Source organism: Sparus aurata, chromosome 10, assembly GCF_900880675.1.
Source record: "Sparus aurata chromosome 10, fSpaAur1.1, whole genome shotgun sequence".
NCBI lineage: Eukaryota > Metazoa > Chordata > Actinopteri > Spariformes > Sparidae > Sparus > Sparus aurata.
Genome location: NC_044196.1, coordinates 33,516,387 through 33,541,731, shown reverse-complemented (window position 1 = coordinate 33,541,731; position 25,345 = coordinate 33,516,387). Strand labels below are relative to the sequence as shown.

At 40.6% G+C, this 25,345-nt stretch overlaps 1 protein-coding gene across 2 annotated transcripts in view; it reads left to right on the top strand.

Annotated features, from left to right (window-relative positions):
• The window catches only part of LOC115590287 (serine/threonine-protein kinase ppk4-like), a 336,079-nt gene that overhangs the window by 259,852 nt on the left and 50,882 nt on the right, over positions 1-25,345 (top strand). For both annotated transcript variants that reach the window (XM_030431616.1, XM_030431617.1), the window contains one exon: positions 5,883-6,326. In XM_030431616.1, coding sequence (XP_030287476.1) covers positions 5,883-6,120 — 238 coding nt within the window. In that variant the 3' untranslated portion in view covers positions 6,121-6,326. Of the gene's footprint in view, positions 1-5,882 lie in introns of those variants that run through there.

Below are 25,345 nucleotides of genomic sequence, written 5' to 3'. Positions count from 1 at the left end.
TGAGGCAGGAACTCTCCTCCCACCTGGAGGGAGCAGGCCACCTTTTTCTGGTCGAGAACCATGGCCTCGGATTTGGAGGTGCTGATTCTCATCCCAGCCGCTTCGCACTCGGCTGCAAACCGCCCCAGGACATGCTGGAGGTCCCGGCTCGAAGGAGCCAACAAGACCACATCATCCGCGAAAAGCAGAGATGAGATCCATTGGCTCCCGAACCAGATCCCCTCCGGCCCGTGGCTGCGCCTAGAAATTCTGTCCATAAAAGTATTGAACAGAACCGGTGACAAAGGGCAGCCCTGCCGGAGTCCAACATGTACTGGGAACAGGTCTGACTTACTGCCGGCAATGCAAACCAAGCTCCTGCTCCGGCAGTACAGGGACCGTACGGCCCTTAACAGAGGGCCCCCGACCCCGTACTCCCGGAGCACCCCCCACAGTATGCCACGAGGGACACGATCGAATGCCTTCTCCAAGTCCACAAAACACATGTGGACTGGTTGGGCAAACTCCCATGAACCCTCGGGCACCCTGCGGAGGGTATAGAGCTGGTCCAGTGTTCCACGGCCAGGACGAAAACCGCATTGTTCCTCCTGGATCCGAGGTTCGACTATCGGCCGAATTCTCCTCTCCAGTACCCTGGAATAGACTTTCCCGGGGAGGCTGAGGAGTGTGATCCCCCGATAGTTGGAACACACCCTCCGGTCCCCCTTTTTAAATAGGGGGACCACCACCCCGGTCTGCCAGTCCAGAGGCACTGTCCCCGACTGCCACGCGATGCTGCAGAGACGTGTCAGCCAAGACAGCCCCACAACATCCAGAGACTTGAGGTACTCAGGGCGGATCTCATCCACCCCCGGTGCTTTGCCACTGAGGAGCTTACGGACTACCTCAGTGACTTCGGCTTGGGTGATGGATGGGTCAACCTCTGAGTCCCCAGCCTCTGCTTCCTCTGTGGAAGGCGTGTCAGCGGGATTGAGGAGATCCTCGAAGTATTCCTTCCACCGCCCGACGATGTCCCCAGTCAAGGTCAACAGCTCCCTACCTCCACTGTAAACAGTGTTGGCTGAGGACTGCTTCCCCCTCCTGAGGCGCCGGATGGTTTGCCAGAATTTCTTCGAGGCCGACCGGTAGTCCTCCTCCATGGCCTCTCCGAACTCTTCCCAGACCCGAGTTTTTGCTTCCGAGACTGCCCGTGCTGCCGCACGCTTGGCCTGCCGGTACCCGTCAGCTGCCTCAGGAGTCCCCCGGGCCAGCCAGGCCCGGTAGGACTCCTTCTTCAGCTTGACAGCAACCCTTACTTCCGGGGTCCACCACCGGGTTCGGGGATTGCCGCCGCGACAGGCACCGGAGACCTTACGGCCACAGCTCCGGACAGCCGCGTCAACAATGGAGGTGGAGAACATGGTCCATTCGGACTCAATGTCCCCAGCCTCCCTCGGGATCTGGTCAAAGCTCTCCCGGAGGTGGGAGTTAAAGATCTCTCTGGCAGAGGGTTCTGCCAGACGTTCCCAGCAGACCCTCACGATACGTTTGGGTCTGCCAGGTCTGTCCAGCTTCCTCCCCTGCCAGCGGATCCAACTCACCACCAGGTGGTGATCAGTTGACAGCTCAGCCCCTCTCTTCACCTGAGTGTCCAAGACGTACGACCGGAGGTCAGATGACACGACCACAAAGTCGATCATTGATCTCCGGCCTAGGGTGTCCTGGTGCCACGTGCACATATGGACACCCTTATGCTTGAACATGGTGTTTGTTATGGACAAACTGTGACTAGCACAGAAGTCCAGTAACAAAACACCACTCGGGTTCAGATCGGGGAGGCCGTTCCTCCCAATCACACCCCTCCAGGTAACACTGTCATCGCCCACGTGGGCGTTGAAGTCCCCCAGGAGAACGACGGAGTCCCCGGTTGGAGCACTCTCCAGTACCCCTCCCAGGGACTCCAAGAAGGCCGGGTACTCTGCACCGCTGTTCGGCCCATAAGCCGAGACAACGGTGAGAGTCCTATCCCCGACCCGAAGGCGCAGGGAAACGACCCTCTCGTTCACCGGGGAGAACTCCAACACATGGCGGCTGAGCTGGGGGGCTATAAGCAAGCCCACACCAGCTCGCCGCCTCTCGCCGCGGGCAACTCCAGAGTAGAAGAGAGTCCAGCCTCTCTCAAGGAGTTGGGTTCCAGAGCCCAGGCTGTGCGTGGAGGTGAGCCCGACTATTTCTAGCCGGTACCGCTCAACCTCCTGCACCAGCTCAGGCTCTTTCCCCCCCAGTGAGGTGACATTCCATGTCCCCATGGCTAGAGTCACCATCCGGGGATTGGGCCGCCGGGGCCCCCGCCCACGACCGCCACCCATATCCCTCTGCACCGGCCCCTTCTGAACCCTCCCGCGAGTGGTGAGCCCACGGGAGGGCGGGCCCACGTTGCTCGTTCGGGCTGCACCCGGCCGGGTCCCGTGGGCGGAGACCCGGCCACCAGGCGCTCGCCTGCGAGCCCCAACCCCAGGCCTGGCTCCAGGGTGGGGCCCCAGTGACGCCGATCCGGGCGACGTGCACGTCCTTGGTCTTCTTGTATTCATCAGGGGCGAGTGAACCGATCTTAGTCTGACCCGTCCCGGACAACATAGCTCCTAGGATCATTCAGGTGCTCAAACCCCTCCACCACGATAAGGTGCCGGTTCAAGGAGGAGAGATTTGTCTTCTACACACTAAAATACATGATTTGAAGACCCCTCTTAATTGATTTGAAATTTTTTTTGAGTATGGCCCGCCCTACTATTGCATACAAGATCATTCAATAAGAAATCAAATACAATACCATATCAGATCCATAACATATTGATTAGACACCCCCTCACTATCAAGTAATACTGAAGACACCACACTTAATTAGTCCCTCCAGAAATACGCAATTATGCGATAGCATGATTCAATGCATAATCAGGCAAAGACCGCATATTTATGCGGGGACTGCATTTTTTCAAATATGCCGCACTTTCGCTGCATAAATTGCGGGGCTTGCATGATTTCATAATCCCCGCATTTTCATTGCAAAAAAGTCACATATATCTTAGCAGAAAGTTGAAAAATGTTGCGTTTACTTCACACAAGAGCAGCCATTTTCCCCTGTTGCCAGGGGAACGTTATGAAGTGATGTAATTACACGACGTGAACATCGTCAAAAAGCTGCAAACCCTGTGATGAAGCCATGATAAAGCCCGCAAATCAGTCTCATTTGCCAACAAAAAATCATACTAGTTTCAAAAACCTTACAGTTGTAAGTATATTAGTAGTATGTAAATGTATGTTACAGTAAGAGATTGCACTTTGTGCATTGGAAGCACTTATTTTAACAGAAGATGTCTGTTTTGTAAAGCTACATCTGTAAAACAGGAAACACATTTTATTTTTTTATATTTTACTTATTCATTTTTACAGAAGTTGTAGCATATTCCTTTTGTAAAGCTACAGAACTTGTTTGACTCATCAATGTTTTGTAAGATTGAGCCATGTGTTTATTAAGGTCTGAAATAAAACAAGCTGAGAACTTAAATATTCCCAGCACTTTCTGTGATGTAGTATGCTGCTTATCATAGGAAGTAATAAGAAATGACTGTTTACATTAAGGTAGTAGCCTAGTGAGAACAGGGTGTTGAGGGAATCCCTTTTTCTTTTCTTTTTCATCAAACCGCAGTTTTTGCAAGTTCCCGCGATTTTTGCAAGTTCCCGCAATTTCATTGCATAAAATTGCATAAATATCCTGCATATTCCATTGCATTTTTTAAGAAAACGTGCCGCATAATTAAGGATTTTTGCCCGCAACAATCACAAAAAAACTCCGCGTTTTTCTGGAAGGACTGCTTAATGCTTACACCACAGACCTACAATGGCTCAATTAGACAACACAGGCTGTAATTGATGATGTAGTTCCATATTAATAATGATCACACAGAGAACAGCACTCAGAGGATGGTGCATTTATTGGGCTTTATTTAATGTAGTTTCACTTTATTACAGAGGAATATGTTGCTAATCATGATCTTGTTGGGACCTTATCAGACTTTCTTAGAGGCCAATTAGTGATACATTACAAGAAAACTGTACTGCTGGTGTAGTGGCTTTCTATCTGTTACCCTAATTAGATATTATTATATTATATATATTATGTGTTACATTAAATAAACAAAAAATATAGATCATTTGTGTCATTATCTAGACAAATGAAATGACAAACTATTGCGTAAGGCTATGCTGCAAGGCTGTATTTTTAATTATTACCATTGTTACAAATGTCAGTGATTTTTTCAGGTTACTTAACAGAACCTTTAGGTTATATGATATTTTTGTTCATTTTGTAATTCATATACATCATACATTCTAAGATAAACTTTTTTGTCAGCAGAGTTGAATACTTGAGAAGGACTGGCAACAGGGAGGAGGCGTCAAACTGCCGAAATGCTGACCCGGAACTGATTCGTTCAATAGAACAATATGCCAGGGATGGATCCTTCAGAGAGTGGAAAAATAAGGTGACTGCAACATAACAACTTCAACTTTTATATTCCTCCCTATCTAACTAAACTAATTTTATATGGTGTTACAGTTTCCACCAGAGTTGGTCCAGAAGATGGATGGAAAGAAGAAAGCCTACCCTGACAACATACTGGGATTACTGCGCTTCATTCGGAACCTTCATGAGCACTAGTGAGTGAAACTCAGCTAAAAGTACATCTTTATGACATGTAAATCTCATAAAGATGTACTTTATGAGGTCATATTGTACTTTATTTGGTGGTCCTAGTAAATAAGGTTTACATACTTTAATTTTCAAAAAACACATTAATTATTATTTATTATTAACACATACCTTTTCACACTGTGTCTTGGATGCTCCGTTTTAGTTACAGAGTGAGACATCTTGCCTCTGTTCAATCTTTGGTGAGAGTTGCACATGCGCATATCTTCACAGGCAGGATGTAGCCAATCAGAGGCAGAGCAGGGTGGGTCATGCCGAACAAGGCAGTGTGATCTAAAATGTCATCGCCTACAGCAGTAGCCACTGTATGTCTGCTGTCTGACTGAGTGTATATATTTAATAATAACCCCTTTTTCACTTTGCAGACCTTTCACAGTCACAAAAATGTTACATAACACAATAAAGGAAAGGCAGAGAGCATAATATGACCTCTTTAATGTTTAGATCATATATTTCCTCACGTACTATTACATTCCACTTCTTGCTGATGCTCTGCATCTAAATTCACCTGAAAACCAGTTTTCAAAGTAAAAACAAGCCAATTATATCAGTTAAATGTAGTAAGTCAAAAAGGATAACATGGCACTGCATTTGGGTACATTTGACAAAACTATTTGAAAATAAAGCACGTTTATTTGCTTGTTCTAAATATTTCAGTGGACAGCAGCCCTAATCAGCACTTGGAGTTTGTTAAAAATCTAATATCTTTGATAATCAGCTATAAAAGCCAACCGCCAGAAACTGAGAATGTTATCTCTCATGCAGACCTTATCTTTGATGGACCTGTCAGTGCTGTATGCATGATTTAAACAGTGCAGCCAGAGGAAATGATTTTGAATCTTACTTAATTTGTTAATTGTATTTTTCTAGTATCTTACTCTGTGTTAAATAACAAACTATTTGTAGCCAAACGTAATAAATTAGATTTCTGATCCATCAACTACATTCCCTTGAATTATTGTTACTATCACAAACAGTTCAATAGTAGAAGATGCATGACAACTGAAAGTCAAAACACAATGCAGGAGTCATTAAGTCTACTAGCACACAATGTGATGTTTTGGTTATGGGCGTCATTCACCCATATTTGCTAGTTTTCAATGCTTTGTAATGAAAGGTTCCTTTTCCTTTGCAGTGCCAAAGATGCAGAGAAAGTTAAAGTGATGGAGCTGTTTCCTGATCTCTTCGGATGTGTTTACAAGTTTGCCAAGAGCAAAGGTTGGAATTCAGAGATCCCCCTGAAGGAAATGTTTCAGAGAGAAGACATCGTCACAAGGTTCACAATGCTGTCCACAAATGAGGAGCACCCAGGTGTCCCAGTACAAGAGTCTCAACCAAGCACAACCAGTTCTGGTGTAAAAGAATATCATTAGTTGTAGTGTCCTGCCCAACCCCAGAGCAAGGCTTCAGCAGCACTGCACAAAGATAGTCCAAGAGGCCTTTTCACACCTGATATCATGACACCTAAAAGGAAATGTTACGAAAATATTAATGGTGTCTCTTTTCTATTGAAGTGTCCCAATAAGACCTGACAGTGAACCAGCATGAACAATACCAGGACCCTGAAACTGAAGCAGCTAAATGGAGTTCAGTCATGATTCATTTTATTATTTACATCTGTGCTTTTACTTACTGTGACATGTCAACATGTTTCCTGTCATGTAAGCCTGTAAAATTTTGCATATGTGTTGTACATAATAACTATTTTCAAAAGGCTGAAAGTAACAGTAAGTAGATTAGAAAGATAAAATAAAAGTACAATTCAAAGGACTTTCTCCTCACTTGTTATGGTATAGAAGTTGTATTTTTTAAGATTTTATACTTTAATATGAGAATCATCATAATCAGGAACTCTTCTTCTTTTATTTTGCTGCATTTATCTGACGATTTTAGTTGTATCTTACAAATTATTCAAGTCATGTCATATGAACAAAAAACATAATGTTGTGTTAGAGTTCGACCAGCCAACCATCTGGGTTGCAAAAATAGTTCTTTTCACTGCTTGGTGTGTCAATATTGCCTGAAAAGACCCTGAAGATGACAATAGTTAAGTTTTTTCTACCATTTTGGAAAGAAAAAGCTAGAAAAGACTGCAATTCCTGTTTGTCACACAAATATCTGAATGGATCTTTGTGCTTGCATTGAAATGTTCTTTTACAGAAATGTTTAAAAGGTGAAGGGACCTTGTTCATTAATTGAATAGTATTGAAAATATATATGTATTTTCACAACTTTGTTGCAACAATGTTGCCCTCAAAACACACAATGAGTAAGAATTCAGCAATTAATGTCTGAAAATATGGCTGGAAGATATGTTTCCTTATGTTATGTTATGTTATGTTGTGTTATGTTATGTTATGTAATGTTCGGGTTATATTAGCATTATGTTGTGTTATGTTATGTCATGTTCAGGTTATTTTAGCATTGGTTCAGCAATTAATGTCTAAAAATATGATTGGAAGATATGTTTCCTCATGTTATGTTATGTTATGTTATGTTATGTTATGTTATGTTATGCTGGGTTATATTAGCATTATGTTGTGTTTTGTTATGGTTATATTAGCATTATGTTGTGCTATATTAGCATTATGTTATGGTTATATTAGCATTGGTTCAGCAATTAATGTCTAAAAATATGATTGGAAGATATGTTTCCTTATGTTATGTTATGTTATGTTATGTTGTGTTATGTTATGTTATGTTATGTTCGGGTTATATTAGCATTATGTTGTGTTATGTTATGGTTATATTAGCATTATGTTATGTTATGTTATGTTATGTTCAGGTTATATTAGCGTTATGTTATGTTCAGGTTATGGCTGCTATAATATCAACATTATTTGAACATCAAGTCTCCCCTAACAGGATAAATTAATTTCCTTACTTTCTTTGTTGCAAACAAAATATTCATGATATTGTGTAGACAGAGCATTAACTTGACTAACCTCTCTAAAGAAGCTTGTGTTATCTTTGCCCTGCACATTTGTAGTGCACTGAAACTTCCTCTTGATTTCTGGGGAATTACTTGATCTTACTAACTGTGAACAGGAAGAGAGTGTAAGGTAGACGGACAGAAAAAAGATGGAGATGCAGTGGAGATTGACTCGCTTTTGGAGCCCGCCTCAATTGGCCATTAGAGGGACTGCATTTTTGTTACTCCTGCATTGGCTTCATTTCTCAGCCCTGGAGGTTGTTGATTGGTATTTACTGCAATCATGAATATCATATGTATGTGACTATGTACCATGCTGAAACAAAAAAATATTTATTACAGGAAAGACAAAACTTATTTGGATTTACACTTCAGTTTAGTTGTTTTCATTCGCAATTCTGTTGTATTTTATGAAGAATTATATGTTCCTAAAAGTTTCTGATGTATTTTATTTTCTATAAATATTCCTTGGATTCCTGTGCATACCACTAGAGGGAGCTCACATACCACCACAGTTTCAGAACAGCGGTACGAGACAGTTATTAACAACACATAATAATTATTTGAGGAGTTGAAGTTGGTCAATAAGATGGATACCCATAACCAAGCCTACCCAGACAAACACACTGGGATGACTGCGCTTCATCTAAAAGCACCAGTGAGTGATACAGTAGCATTATTTTTAAACACTGAAACAGTAATTACACATTGTCTATTCTTTTTAAGAGGTTTGTGTGGTTCAGTGTTTTTGCTGAGCAAGTTAACTCTGATGCTGTCTTTATTTTCAATTATCCAATTATATGAGTGTGTCCTTCAGCAGATGCTGTCAAAGATATGTAAGATGGATGTTAAAAAATGTTTCAATGTTCAAATGTTTTCAATGTTACAATGCCATTCATAAATGTTGAGGATCCCCGGGTCGGCCCAGTGGAACCCAGTGGAAGTGAAGTTGGATGAAAAAAGGATTAAGGACTTCAGAGTTTTAGAATCAGTCAGCAAGAAAAAGCACAACAACTTCTGATGTAAAAGTCTCAAATAGATTAGTTAGTTTGTTAACAAGGCGTATTATACGCGCCCACCCTTTCTCCTCTTCTCCTCTTCTCGCCAGGTGTGTGTCTGACGAGGGTGATTAACCTGGGGTCTATTTAAGAGACGCTGGAGGTGCCGCTCCCGCTCTGCTCTTCACTTCCTCTCAGGCTACTGTGTGGTCAGGTTCCAGAATGTCTGCAATCGAGGCAGTTTCTGTTTTGTTTTGTACTTTGAGGATGGAGGTCTCGTAGTTCTGTTTTCAGGGTATTAGTTTGGTAACTTAGGTTACTATTAATTTTTTTCTTTAGTGAAGGAAATCTGGGACCTGCGGCCCATGGTGCGGCTGGCCCGGACTCCCTTCATTCTTGCCAGACCTCCAGACTCTGGTAGTTTTAATCATTGGTTGATTTATTTTCGTTAATAAAACCTTGGATTTAAATATATTTTCGGGTTGTGACTCTTAAATATGTTTCTGGCCACAGAATGAGCCATCTTCTATTTGTGGCCGTAATAGTGTGTAACCCATGCCTCATGTCAAGGCTTTAGCAGCACTTGGCCAGTGAAGTACAATTTTAATGGACTTTCTGCTAACTTTAGTATGTGTATATATTTTCTATTGCATGCTCGCACATTGTTATTATGTGTCCTCAGATATTGAGATAAGGCACGACAGCATTCAGTCTGGCCTTGAGTAACCTCCAAAAACTTCTAGTTATTTATGTACACAGATTCTGGTAAGATCCATCACAATAAGTTGAGTGCTTAATGCAAAATGTGATGGCTCGAGAACAGGGGTGCTCAAACTTTTTTTCTTGGCGGCCCAAAACTGAAACTTAATGAACTACAAGCAAACACAAAAATATGAATAACATTTAAGGACCCAATATATTTCAAGATCATTTCTTTATTTTTTTGCAGTCCTGTGTTGGACAGATCAGCGGAAGAGAGACAGCAGGAGTGACACACAGCAAAGGGCCACATGACAGATTCGAACCCTGGTGAGGACTACATGGGGCACCCCTAAACAGCATTTTTACCTTAAAAAATACAACAGCATAAACAATGATTTATATTCTGATTTTATCATGTGTTGTAATTGAAAAATCTGCACCAAAGAGAAATCTAAGCTTGGCCAACTTTGGCCCGTTGGCCACACATCGGGCAGCCCTGCTCTACAAGAATGACACCATTGGTGTTTAGATTGGCTCCATATAAATCTCACTGTCACCATGCTAGTTTATCTGCCACCAGGCACCACATTTCCTGGAAGAATGGAGGCTGACTGACAGTAGGTCTGGCAGTCTGGTGCAATTTCTATCTGCTTTTCCCTCACCTGATCCTTCCTTGTGTGTGTGTGTGTGTGTGTGTGTGTGTGTGGGTGTGTGTGTGTGTGCTTGTGGGTGTGGTGTCACTGCCATAGACGAGAGACACAACAAACTTTGAATAATGTCCAGAATATCTAACAACTGTGAAATAATGTAGGGTTTGTTGAAAAGCTAAGGCCAAACTGATTTGCTGGCTTTAATTTGTATGTGTGTGTGTCAATGCGTGTATTACACTGACTCATTGATAAATAAATATAAATAAAGGTGTGTCACTCCTTTTGATCCGGCATGCATGTTTTCATGTGTTTGTGTCTTGCCCTCAAAACACACAATGAGTAAGAGTTCAGCAATTAATGTCTGAAAATATGATTGGAAGATATGTTTCCTTATGTTATGTTATGTTATGTTATGTTATGTTATGTTATGTTATGTTATGTTCAGGTTATTTTAGCATTAGGTTACATTATGTTATGGTTATATTAGCATTGGTTCAGCAATTAATGTCTAAAAATATGATTGGAAGATATGTTGCCTTATGTTATGTTATGTTATGTTATGTTATGTTATGTTATGTTCAGGTTATTTAAGCATTAGGTTACATTATGTTATGTTTATATTAGCATTGGTTCAGCAATTAATGTCTAAAAATATGATTGGAAGATATGTTGCCTTATGTTATGTTATGTTATGTTATGTTATGTTATGTTATGTTATGTTCAGGTTATTTTAGCATTAGGTTACATTATGTTATGTTTATATTAGCATTGGTTCAGCAATTAATATCTAAAAATATGATTGGAAGATATGTTTCCTCATGTTATGTTATGTTCGGGTTATATTAGCATTATGTTGTCTTATGTTATGGTTATATTAGCATTATGTTATGGTTATATTAGCGTTATGTTGTGTTATGTTATGTCATGTTATGTTCAGGTTATATCAGCGCTTTGTTATGTTCAGGTTATGGCTGCTATAATATCAACATTGATTGAACATCAAGTCTCCCCTCACAGGATAAATTACTTTCCTTACTTTCTTTGTTGCAAACAAAATATTCATGATATTGTGTAGACAGAGCATTAACTTGACTAACCTCTCTAAAGGAGCTTGTGTTATCTTTGCCCTGCGCTTTTGTAGTGCACTGAGATATGCAAGATGGATGTTAAAAAATGTTTCAGTGTTCAAATGTTTTCAATGTTACAATGCCATTCACAAACGTTGAGGATACCCGGGTCGTCCCAGTGGAACCTAGTGGAAGTGAAGTTGAATGAAAAAAGGATTAAGGACTTCAGAGTTTTAGAAGCAGTCAGCAAGAAAAAGCACAACAACTTCTGATGTAAAAGTTTCAAATAGATTAGTTAGTTTGTTAACAGTGTGTATTATACGCGCCCACCCTTTCTCCTCTTCTCCTCTTCTCACCAGGTGTGTGTCTGACGAGGGTGATTAACCTGGGGTCTATCGAAGAGACGCTGGAGGTGCCGCTCCCGCTCTGCTCTTCACTTCCTCTCAGGCTCCTGTGTGGTCGGGTTCCAGACTGACTGCAATCGAGGCAGTTTCTGTCTTGGTTTGTACTTTGAGGATGGAGGTCTGGTAGTTCTGTTTTCGGGGTATTAGTTTGGTAACTTAGGTTACTATTTATTTTTTCTTTAGGGAAGGAAATCTGGGACCTGCGGCCCATGGTGCGGCTGGCCCGGACTCCCTTCATTCTTGCCAGACCTCCAGACTCTGGTAGTTTTAATTATTGGTTGATTCATTTTCGTTAATAAAACCTTGGATTTAAATGTATTTTCGGGTTGTGACTCTTTAATATGTTTCTGGCCACAGAATGAGCCATCTTCTATTTGTGGCCGTAACAGTGTGTAACCCATGCCTCATGTCAAGGCTTTAGCAACACTTGGCCAGTGAAGTACAATTTTAATGGAGTTTCTGCTCACTTTAGTATATGTATATATTTTCTATTGCATGCTTGCACATTGTTATTATGTGTCCTCAGATATTGAGATAAGGCACGACAGCATTCAGTCTGGCCTTGAGTAACCTCCAAAGAAGAAGCCTGCTAGGTGTGTCCACTTCTAGTTATTTATGTACACAGATTCTGGTAAGATCCATCACAATAAGTTGAGTGCTTAATGCAAAATGTGATGGCTCGAGAACAGGGGTGCTCAAACTTTTTTTCTTGGCGGCCCAAAACTGAAACTTAATGAACTACAAGCAAACACAAAAATATGAATAACATTTAAGGACCCAATATATTTCAAGAGCATTTCTTTATTTTTTTGCAGTCCTGTGTTGGACAGATCAGCGGAAGAGAGACAGCAGGAGTGACACACAGCAAAGGGCCACATGACACATTCGAACCCTGGTGAGGACTACATGGGGCACCCCTAAACAGCATTTTTACCTTGAAAAATACAACAGCATAAACAACGATTTATATTCTGATTTTATTATGTGTTGTAATTGAAAAATCTGCACCAAAGAGAAATCTAAGCTTGGCCAACTTTGGCCCGTTGGCCACACATCGGGCAGCCCTGCTCTACAACAATGACACCATTGGTGTTTAGATTGGCTCCATGTAAATCTCACTGTCACCATGCTAATTTATCTGCCACCAGGCACCACATTTCCTGGAAGAATGGAGGCTGACTGACAGTCAGTCTGGCAGTCTGGTGCAATTTCTATCTGCTTTTCCCTCACCTGATCCTTCCTTGTGTGTGTGTGTGTGTGTGTGTGTGTGTGTGCTAGTGGGTGTAGTGTCACTGCCATAGACGAGAGACACAACAAACTTTGAATAATGTCCAGAATATCTAACAACTGTGAAATAATGTAGGGTTTGTTGAAAAGCTAAGGCCAAACTGATTTGCTGGCTTTAATTTGTATGTGTGTGTGTCAATGCGTGTATTACACTGACTCATTGATAAATAAATATAAATAAAGATGTGTCACTCCTTTTGATCCCGCATGCATGTTTTCATGTGTTTGTGTCTTGCCCTCAAAACACACAATGAGTAAGAGTTCAGCAATTAATGTCTGAAAATATGATTGGAAGATATGTTGCCTTATGTTATGTTATGTTATGTTATGTTATGTTATGTTCAGGTTATTTTAGCATTAGGTTACATTATGTTATGGTTATATTAGCATTGGTTCAGCAATTAATGTCTAAAAATATGATTGGAAGATATGTTTCCTCATGTTATGTTATGTTCGGGTTATATTAGCATTATGTTGTGTTATGTTATGGTTATATTAGCATTATGTTATGGTTATATTAGCGTTATGTTGTGTTATGTTATGTCATGTTATGTTCAGGTTATATCAGCGCTTTGTTATGTTCAGGTTATGGCTGCTATAATATCAACATTGATTGAACATCAAGTCTCCCCTCACAGGATAAATTACTTTCCTTACTTTCTTTGTTGCAAACAAAATATTCATGATATTGTGTAGACAGAGCATTAACTTGACTAACCTCTCTAAAGGAGCTTGTGTTATCTTTGCCCTGCGCTTTTGTAGTGCACTGAAACTTCCTCTTCATTTCTGGGAAATGACTTGTTCTTACCAACTGTGAACAGGAAGAGAGAGTAAGGTAGACAGACAGAAAAAAAGATGGAGATGCAGTGGAGATAGACTCACTTTAGGAGCCAGCCTCAAGTGGCCATTCGAGGGACTGTATTTTTTGTTACTCCTGCATTGGCTTCATTTCTCAGCCCTGGAGGTTGTTGATTGGTATTTACTGCAATCATGAATATCATATGTGACTATGTAGCATGCTGAAACAAAAAAATATTTATTACAGGAAAGACAAAACTTATTTGGAATGACACTTCAGTTTAGTTGTTTTCATTCGCAATTCTGTTGTATTTTATGAAGAATTATATGTTCCTAAAAGTTTTTGATGTATTTTATTTTCTATATATGTTCCTTGGATTCCTGTGTGTCCTTCAGCAGATGCTGTCAAAGATATGCAAGATGGATGTTAAAAAATGTTTCAGTGTTCAAATGTTTTCAATGTTACAATGCCATTCACAAACGTTGAGGATCCCCGGGTCGGCCCAGTGGAACCCAGTGGAAGTGAAGTTGAATGAAAAAAGGATTAAGGACTTCAGAGTTTTAGAAGCAGTCAGCAAGAAAAAGCACAACAACTTCTGATGTAAAAGTCTCAAATAGATGAGTTAGTTTGTTAACAGTGTGTATTATACGCACCCACCCTTTCTCCTCTTCTCCTCTTCTCACCAGGTGTGTGTCTGACGAGGGTGATTAACCTGGGGTCTATCTAAGAGACGCTGGAGGTGCCGCTCCCGCTCTGCTCTTCACTTCCTCTCAGGCTCCCGTGTGGTCGGGCTCCAGACTGACTGCAATCGAGGCAGTTTCTGTCTTGTTTTGTACTTTGAGGATGGAGGTCTGGTAGTTCTGTTTTCGGGGTATTAGTTTGGTAACTTAGGTTAATATTTATTTTTTTCTTTAGGGAAGGAAGTCTGGGACCTGCGGCCCATGGTGTGGCTGGCCCGGACTCCCTTCATTCTTGCCAGACCTCCAGACTCTGGTGGTTTTAATTATTGGTTGATTCATTTTCGTTAATAAAACCTTGGATTTAAATGTATTTTCGGGTTGTGACTCTTTAATATGTTTCTGGCCACAGAATGAGCCATCTTCTATTTGTGGCCGTAACAGTGTGTAACCCATGCCTCATGTCAAGGCTTTAGCAACACTTGGCCAGTGAAGTACAATTTTAATGGAGTTTCTGCTCACTTTAGTATATGTATATATTTTCTATTGCATGCTTGCACATTGTTATTATGTGTCCTCAGATATTGAGATAAGGAACGACAGCATTCGGTCGGGCCTGGAGTAACCTCCAAAGAAGAAGCCTGCTAGGTGTGTCCACTTCTAGTTATTTATGTACACAGATTCTGGTAAGATCCATCACAATAAGTTGAGTGCTTAATGCAAAATCTGATGGCTCGAGAACAAGGGTGCTCAAACTTTTTTTCTTGGTGGCCCAAAACTGAAACTTAATGAACTACAAGTAAACTCAAAAATATGAATAACATTTAAGGACCAAATATATTTCAAGAGCATTTCTTTATTTTTTCTGCAGTCCTGTGTTGGACAGATCAGCGGAAGAGAGACAGCAGGAGTGACACACAGCAAATGGCCACATGACAGATTCGAACCCTGGTGAGGACTACATGGGGCACCCCTAAACAGCATTTTTACCTTGAAAAATACAACAGCATAAACAAGGATTTATATTCTGATTTTATTATGTGTTTTACTTTACATTTGCGTCAAAGAGAGATCTAAGCTTGGCCAACTTTGGCCCGCTGGCCACACATCGAGCAGCCCTGCTCTACAACAATGACACCATTGGTGTTTAGATTGGCTCCATGTAAATCTCACTGTCACCATGCTAGTTTATCTGCCACCAGGCACCACATTTCCTGGAAGAATGGAGGCTGACTGACAGTCGCTCTGGTGCAAATTCTATCTGCTTTTCCCTCACCTGATCCTTCCTTGTGTGTGTGTGTATGTGTGTGTGCTTGTGTGTGTGGTGTCACTGCCATAGACGAGAGACACATCTGTGACTCATCAATTTATCTACTGCCTCTTCATAATCCTGGTTTTCGCCTCTTGTCAGTGCCAGATTGTCCTGTCTCATCAATGACTCTCCAGATAAAACTTCAAGTATAGTATCTTGTGCCTTTTGATCCCGTGTGGTTTTCTTCATGTTTTTGTGTCTCTCTGCTCAGCAGTCAGCTCAACTGTCTTCACCTGCTCATCTTAACCCTGTCCCAGTCCTGCCTGCAGGTATTCTTTAAGGCTGGATACAGTGCCAAAACCCTTCACCAATAAGACATTCTTTGTAGATTGTATGTAGACTATGATGACTGAACAGTCACAGAACAATGTTCAAGAAGTAAAGAGTAAAAGGGCCAAGTCCTCCCACATCCTGTGGAAGCCCAACCTATCTTGTGAAATGGGTATTTCCTGTCAGCGACAGAGAGTCAGGGGCAGGAAGAACTACAGATAAAGCACAACATGTTAAGTTTTGATCATTAATGTCTTGTGGTGGATTCGTACCCCACCTAAATACAAGGTTTTTAAATATAATCTAATTTGAATTTCTCAAAAAAAGTTATATATGTTTTCCTTCATAATGCATAACCTTTTCTTGTTCACAGTTACACTGAAGAAAAGAAATGAATATCATCAGACAACTCCAACTGACAGCACCCCCAACAGAAACACATCATATAATACAATGTGTGATTGACAATGACCTCAAGAAGCTAAAAAAATTACTAAAGGAGAACAACATTAATGATATTTACCCATGCATTAAGTGTAATGACCTCATATCCCCACTGACTGCTGCTGTTGTAACTCACAACAGGGATATTTTTACTTTCTTTTTGGAGCAGGGTGCAAACCCAAACAATATATCCCAGAAATTCTTCACACCTCTGCATTATGTCTCACTATCCCAAGCACCACTTTTTTTGTGGAGAAACTGCTTGAAGCAAAGGTTAATCCAGATGGATGTAATCTACAACCAGTCACACCACTGCAAGCTGCTGCCATCAACGACAGAGAGGATGTTGTGAAAGTGCTTATCTCTGCTGGTGCAGCAGTGACATACTTTCCTGTCACTCATCCTCAACATGTGACTCACAATGAAAAAATAACTGGGATTATTCACAAGCTCGCATCAAAAGGAGATAAATTATGCTCTGAAATCAGACATTTCCTAGATGTGGCAATTGCTGTGCAAAGTAAAACACCTGAACAAGTGTTCAAAACTTTTGACAGTCACATGCTGTTGGAGGATCCTCAGACCCATCTGACCATGACTGAAACACTTTTTACTGTAACTGGGCGAAATGTTGAAAAATACCGGCAGGGAAGTATCAAATGGCTGAAGGACACTGGAAATCTGAACACCTACATTGAAGGAGCAGTCAGACGCTTTCCAAACATTCACAAGGAACATGTGCATCATGCAATTATTACTTTATATGCAGTTCTGTGTACTGTGGAGGAAATACCAAATGAACAAGCACAAGCTTTAGTCCCCAAACTACTAGACAGGCTTTGCTTAAAAGAGAGACCTGATGTATGTGGATCTGTTCTGCAAACACTGTATGTGATAACACAGAAAACAAAAGGCACAGATTGCTGGGATCTGAACTTCATTGAGAAGTTATGTAAAACAGTTGCTCCTTTTGTGCAAGACAAATACTTAATGAACATAAGAGTCTTTGCATACAGCATATTTGGAAACTTACTGTCATGTAAACATGCTGGTAACATCTTATCATCAGTGGGAATAACTTCAGTTCCTGAAGACATACTGATGTGGGCTGATATGAAGATACTACAAGATCTGAAAGAAGTTCTCAGACGACTGAACAATCATTTCAGCAAACCAAACGTGGAATGTGAGGACTGTACAGCCTCACCTGGGCCGAGGAAAAAGAAGAACAAGAAGAAGAAAAAGAAGAACAAGAACAATGAAAAATCAGACAAGGAAGAAGACCCAAATGACAAGTGTTTGAGCGGTGCAACTGATCCAATATCAATTCCTCTTGTGGAGTCAACTTTAAATGTTCAGCCACTCCACTCCAACACCACTGTGTCATCAGATACACACACATGGCTACAAATCAGCAAGAGGTGGAGAGAAAAATTTGAGAAGCTGGTTAGCACTGATGGAAGCAGAGTAACCAGAGTTGGGAGCATGATTTATGTGAAAGATGAAGAGTTCCGAATAGCAGAGGGCAGTGATGGTACTGACATCTTCTTGGGGCTGAGAGATGATGGCACTGAGGTTGCTATTAAGAGAATGAAAAAAAGCCACTATAAAAGGCTGAGGAATGAAGAGGGATTTTTACGACTTCCAGGACTTGATCATCCATCTATTGTACGATACGTTGACTTTGCAGAGGATGAGTACTTTGGATATCTTGGTCTTCAGCTTTGTGAATACACCCTGGAAGAATGCATCAGAAACAATGATGGTGGTCTGCTGAAAGAGAAACTTGTCTATCAGGTTCTGGAGAGTTTAAAAGTGCTTCATTGTCAAAATCCTCCAATTCTCCACCGTGATCTAAAACCACAGAATGTTTTGATTGGTAAGGAAAGTTTAAAATATTAAAATAACAACAACATTTGAATTTATATGTATGAAAAAAGATTTTAATGTCACAGTTTGTCTTCTTTGATTTGTCCTTCAGATGTTACCGGGAGGGCGAGATTAGCAGATTTTGGCATCAGTAGACAGTTATCCACAGGACAAACAACTTGTCCCACAGGCAGAGCAGGAACTAAATGCTGGATGGCCAGGGAGACTTTAACAGGAAAAACTGACATATGATACAAGCGGAGCACTGATATACAGGTCAGTTTTACTGCTATGTAAACTCAATTGATGACTTGGAGAAAATACTTCATATGTTGCAAAACTGTTCCCTTAAGGTGGCAGGGATGCTCATTTTTTACATCCTCTCTGGAGGAAAACATCCTTTTGGTGACACCTTTGAATGTGAGTACAACATTGATGAAGGTTTGTACAAGTTGGACCATGTTGAAGATTTGGTGGCAAATGACCTCATCGAGTGGATGATCAATAAAGAACAAGACAGCAGACCCACAGTGAAAGAATGCTTGAGTCATCCCTTCTTCTGGAAACCTGAGAGGTAGCATCAGTTTCATTGTCACCTTTTATTTCTGTGTATAGCAGCTCGCATTGTGTTAATGAGAGTCGATGACCACTAGTGGCTCAGTGAGGCTGCTCTAAAAGGCACAGTGGCGCTTTCGTCTCAATGCTAACATCAGCATGCTAACATGTTAACAATGACAATGCTAACATGCTAAGAAGGTATATTGTCTACTATGGTCACCAACAATGCTTATAATGTAGATGCTAATTCCTACCAGAACTAAACTTGGTTGATGGGAATTCATTTTGTATGTGTTTGGTCTGAATCCCAACTACTGGATAAATTGAGAATTTGACTTAATGATAGAACTGAAGAACATTTCAGGGGTCATTAGGATCCATCTTTTGATGAATCATGAATGGCTGTACACAGTTTGTGGCAATCCATCAAACACTTGTTTCTGTCAATCCAAGTGGTGGACTAACAGAGCAACAGACCAACATTGTCGTCTACAGAGTCCTGACATGGCTAGTAAAACTCCATGTTGTCTCTTTTTCCATTTCTCTTAACGAGCATCTTAAACACATTTTATTTTTCAGGAGACTTGAATACTTGAGAAGGATCGGAAACATCAAGGAGGTGGAAAAGTGGAAGGATGCTGACCAGGAATTAATTTCTACGTTGGAGAAATGTGTCGGGGATGGATCCTTCAAACAGTGGAAAACTGAGGTGACAACTGTACAACAACTGGAACTTCTCTATTCCTTAATTCCACTTAATGACTAGTTAGGGGGCCAAGCCCGAGGGGCCAAGGGAACGCGTTTCCTAGGACCAGCGGTGCTAGGAACCCTATTGTAATTGTGAAGATTTTTATATTTAATTTTCTCCGGCTAAAAGTGGTGCTGCAGGCTAAACCGTGCAAGGGAAGGCAATGCAATTTTGAGTGTTGGTCCAGACTCCTGTGAATATCTCAGACACAAAAAACTACACATATTCGCCGGCAGGGGGCGCTATAACCTAGGCCAACGCGTTTTTGCCTATAACTCCCACACCGTATGTCGCACATTCAAAAATGGAGCTGAATCATTCTGCGATTGGCCACGCCCACTTCCACCTAGAATTTTTTTTCCGCTAAATCGCAAAAACTGGAAAACCTACTTTTTGAACTTCTCCTAGGGATTTTGTCTGATCTGCATGAAACTTGGCACATACACTCTTTAGCTGGACCTGATCTAAATTTATCAAAAGAATTTTGCTCGGTCAAAAAAAAAGCAGATTATTAATGAACAAAGTTCTGGAGCTAGCTATAAAAATGGAGAGTGTTTGATATTTCGGTCAAACTAAATGCTATTAACACCAAATTTCACATCCTTGGTAACATGACACTGGGATGGGATGATCCGAATTTTGAGAATTTTGGCCACTAGGGGGTGCTAAAAATATGGGAAGTTCATGTCTCCTGAACGGCTATACCAATTTTTAATAAATTTGGTCGGTATGATGTAGGGCCAATCCTGAGGCCATATCTTGAAGGTGGTCATGACTGGTCAATGTGGGCGTGATTTAGTACAACAAATCCAAATCGGCACACATTCAGCCTTTTGCACTTCGGGTGCACCTCCCATTACAGCGAATACCACGGCTCAGACGTTGGCCTTTGTCCTCACTTTTGCCTCGAGCCCGTCATCCTTTGGGGCCAACTTCCGTGGGCTCTGCGGTGCACGGGGTCCGAGTTGCGCAGGGGGGCTTGGCCCCCGTTCATAACTGCTTGCAGTTCTAGTTGTTTTTGGTGTTGCAGTTGGCAGAGTTGGTGAAGAAGATGGATCCCAAAAATAGATACGATAACAGCACACTGGCATTCCTGCGCTTCATACGAAACCTCCACCAGCATCCGTAAGTCAAACTGAGTTACAGATGATGAAGGGCCTTAAAGGTGTTATTGATAACATTCAGTCATAAATGTGTCATTCCATCTCCCCACTTCCACTGCCTTCATGTTACAATACTGCTGTTGTTTGGAACATCTGCCCCCTCAAGTGGTTGCTGGTGTCTGTTGCTAAAGTCAATCTTAACAAAAACTTTACCTGATTCCTGGAATTAGTTCATTCTTTCTTTCTTACTGACCTCCATCACACAGATCTCCACAGTTTGTGCCAGCTCTATTTTTTATTTGATTGTCATGCAATTGATTTTTCTATCTGTTTGCAGTCCCGAGGACGCGGCCAGCGTTGATCTGATGTTGATGTTTCCAGATCTCTTCGGGTGTGTTTATCTGTTTGCCAACAGCAGAGGGTGGAATTTAAGGTCGCCTGTGAAGGAAATGTTTGGAACAATGTTCTCCAGAGTTGTAAAGCCATCCACAGAGGAGGATCATGTTGGCAGGCCAGTTCAAGAATCTCAACTTCTGTCTGGGACAATTCCAAAGTGACAATACTTTGCTTGAGCGGGGTCTTTACTGTAGAAAAGAAAAAGTCCTGCCACAACCGAGTTGATTTGATTGAACAGCATTAATGCAACCAGACCTGATGCTGGGTGGTTGTAAATCAGCACCCTAACTCCTACATTATCTGACTTTGCCACTGATCTGGAGCTTCAAAGTCAACTGTATAGTAAGAAGACAAGTCTACAAGTCTCTGGATGTTTCCACATGAACTTAATGCAACCTTTCTTTTTGGGCTATCACTGAAAAAAGCTCCTTCAGGTAAATAAATTAGTGCTGATGTAGTCCTACGTCAACTCCAACAGTAGGACCTTGACCCCGGTCTGTCATTGACACGGCTGATGTTAAAGACCTGTACTCAAAAGAAATAGAGAACATGAGTTGAAATTCTTTGCTTGAGTGAGGATGGTGTCAAAAATGTAAAAATAAGTCTGTAGTGCTTCTTCTCATTATGTGAATATTGTAATTAAACAATGTAATGGAATATAAAAGCTTTACATTTTTTTAAAAAGAGTTTTAATGTTTGGAAGGATTCTCTGTATCATAAGATTATCTGTTGATGATAGAAATGAGTGTTTGATCATGTTTGTTTTAGGGTGAAGGCTCAATAAGATCACATCTAACCTTGATATTATCATTTGTTCCTTTTTATATGGTGTAATATCACAATGTGATGTGGGAATTATTTTACTTTCCTCACAAAGGACAGTGGAATCTTTAATTTTCCCAAATGTTAGTGGAGTTTTGGCAGACAGATGATAGATGACAGATGTGGTCACATAGAGAGTACAAATATTATACTGATGTTTTTCTTAAATGGTCTTTGTATTGTGTTGTATAAAAGAAAACAAGCCAAAACACACTGACTTGTCTCTTATCATCTTTCTCTCTTTTACTTTGACAGCGACAGGCTTTGTGCTCTTATCGTGTTAAAACTGCAATAAATTGAACAGAATCTGGATTAGAAGGAGTGACCTGATTATCTTCCTGTCCTGCTGACAGAAACGTGCTTTTGTTAAGAAAAAAAACCCTTAATGGAATATGCAATATTTACAACATTTAGATTCTTTTGTATGATTTTTGTTTTAAGCATAGTGAATGTTACTCTCAAAATATACTGTACATTTAGTCAGCTGAGTATCAAAATAAATGTGTAAAAGTATGATTGTAAGATGTGTTTTATCATTCATTGATCATTAGCATTAGAGCTCTGGCTCTATCAGTCACAGTTCATCTTCTTCTCTCTAAGAAGCATTCATTACTTTGTGACGGGGAAATCTCACAATATCATGACAAACTAACAAAGGACATTGGGATCTTAAAGCTGATATTTGTAAAATTATGATTCAAATGAACATGTTAAACTGACAAGAGACAAACTTTTTGCTTTTGTGTATCACAATAAGTTGAGTGTTTAAAGGACAATGTTCACAATTCTGATTTTATTCAAGAAAATATTTTTATTCAAGGAAATATATGTAAATATCTGTGTCATTACTACAAGTATCGTTGTGCTTTACCACCATATATCTGACATGTTTCAGCTCTAGTATCTTTTAACCCAAATATTAACTGTTAATGTTCAGAGAGGTTCAATTACTTTTTTACCTGCCCCACTCTTTAACCCAGACTAATGCCTGCAGGTATTCTTTAAGGCTGGATACAATATTTGTAGATCGCATGTAGACTATGATGACTAAACAGTTACCTTCACAATGTTCAGGAAATAAAGAGTAGAAGGGGCAAGTCTGTCCACACCCTATGGAGGCCCAACCCATCATCTAAGGGGTCTCTTCCTGTCTCACGACAGAGAGAGTCAGAGGCAGGAAGAACTACAGATAAAGCAGCATGTTAAGTTTTCTTCTATAGGATTCATACTACGTTGGACACCTTACTTCAACATTGTAAGTTCATTTTCCTACATTTCTTTTAACACTCACCGACAAATTATATTGTAAAACTAAAGCCGCAAGCAGCGATGAACGGGCCCTCACAGTCCATGCGTATCTGGGCATGCTGCCGTCGCGGCTTGGTGCCATCGTGGCATGCTGCTGTTGGGGCTTGTTCCTGCAACACCTTCCGTTGAGTAAGTTGTTCTTTTTCTCACATTTGACGTAGGTGAAAGCTTTTGATAAGTTTTCATCTTCAAGGTTTGAGGATGATACTGGGTCAATTTAAAAGTCTGGGGGGTGAAATGGGAACTTTGAATCAAAATGGCCGACTTCCTGTTGGAGTGACAGTTTGGAACCCTGATGTTTTTTTGTCCATCAGGTTATGATACATATGCATATGGAATGTTGTGTATGTATTTGCATCTAGGGGGCTTGGATTTTTTATATTCCAGGCGCGCTATAGAGTCCCCTGGTAACGGCTTTCGTCAGCTATCGTCAGGAGGGCATTGGCAATAATTCTACCAAGTTTCGTGTTAATCCCAGCCACTGATGTGGAGATATAAAATACTTCAATTTAAAGAGCGCCAGCCAGTGGTCATCGCCCAAAATTTGGCACAGAGCCTCAGAGGCTCATGGGAAAGTAGTATCCTGAGTTTCATGTCATTCAGACACACCAATGTGGAGATATGCAACACGTCCTATTTTTAACAAAATGTACAGGAAGTTGTTTTTTAATAACTTTGGAATATCAAAATTATTTTAATAACTTTTTGACAGGAGGGTCCACAGATGCTGTGTGCAAAGTTTCGTACAAATTGGTGAAATTGCCTGGGAAGAGGGGCGTGACCTATATCACAAGATTCAGCATAATTCAGTGTGGATATAAGGTTTTTGAATGTGCGACAAAGTATATGTGAGTTATAAGCCAAAACGCACTTTCCTTGATTATAGCGCCACCTAGTGGTGAAAATTCCGCCTATGTCAAACATGTTGGGTGTCATGGTGTGCACAGAGGTGGCGCTATTATCAAGATAAAAGCATTTTTGGCAAATAACTTAGTGTTATGACATTCACGAACGAACTGATTCTATTGAACGGCTCGTTAACATGAACGATGGGATCTGAGTCGCAGCTGGGAACCGTTCTTTTTTTTTTTTTTTTTTTAATATCACTGTGTGCTCCTCCTTTGCTCCTCTCCCTGAGTGGGACAGAGAAGTTACATGGGGAGGAGTGCAGCCCAGCTGCACAGTGCGTATTAGATATGCAAATGTAGCATGACGCCACCTGAGTTGTGCACGCTGCCTTTGTGCAACCCCCCCCCCCCCCCCAAAAAAAAAAAAACAGAAACAAAAAAAACTCTTTGAAAGGAACGGCTCACCAAGATCTGGCTCCCCTCAAAGAGCCATAAATCCCATCTCTAAAATAACTCCTACATAATATGTGGCACAGTTTTAAACCTTATATCTACGTTTTCCCTAAATGGAGCGGAATTTTGTGGTGTAGGCCACCCCACTTTCGCGGTAAATTCACATAAGAGCCAAGGAGGAAAAACGTACTTTGTTGAACTCGTCATAGGCGATGTGACCAATTTGCACCAAACTTCTGGCCCCTTCTGACAAAAAGTTAGGGCTCTCTCCACCAGAGGGCAGTGTATGAAGGTAGATTTGTGTCTTTATTATTCATCAAAAAAAAGTTTGCTTCATTCAAAATATATATTTTCAATAAAAAAAAACTTCACTTCAATCAAAAAAAACCCTTTTCAATCAAAGAAAAAAGTGTTTGAATGCAAAAATATAGTTGAGACCCAAAAAATGCATTTGAACACTGTTCTTCTTTGATTGAAAATGTTTTCTTTGATAGAAGTAAAGGTTTTTTGTTTGAAGCAACTGTTTTTGATTAAAGTAATGTTGTTTTGTGTTTGGGCCATATTATGTGTAGGACATTTGTGTCTTTATAATTCAATCAAAAAAGAAGTTGCTTCAAACAAAAAAAGAAATTTTTTCCATAAAAAAATCACTTTTTTTTTTTTGAAAAAAAACTTTTTCAATAATAGAAAAAAAGGTTTTGAATGCAAAAAAATATTTGAGACTCAAAAAATTGCATTTTTTTATTGAAAATGTTTTCTTTGATTGAAGTAATCTTTGTTGTGTTGCACATTATGGGTAGGACATTTGTGTCTTAATTATTCAATCCCAAAAAAGTTGCTTCAATCAAAAAAGATATTTTCCATCAAAGAAAAAACTGTTCAAATGCAAAAATGAAATTGAATCCCCCCTAAAAAAATATATAATAATTTGAAGTGTTGTTTTTTTTTTGG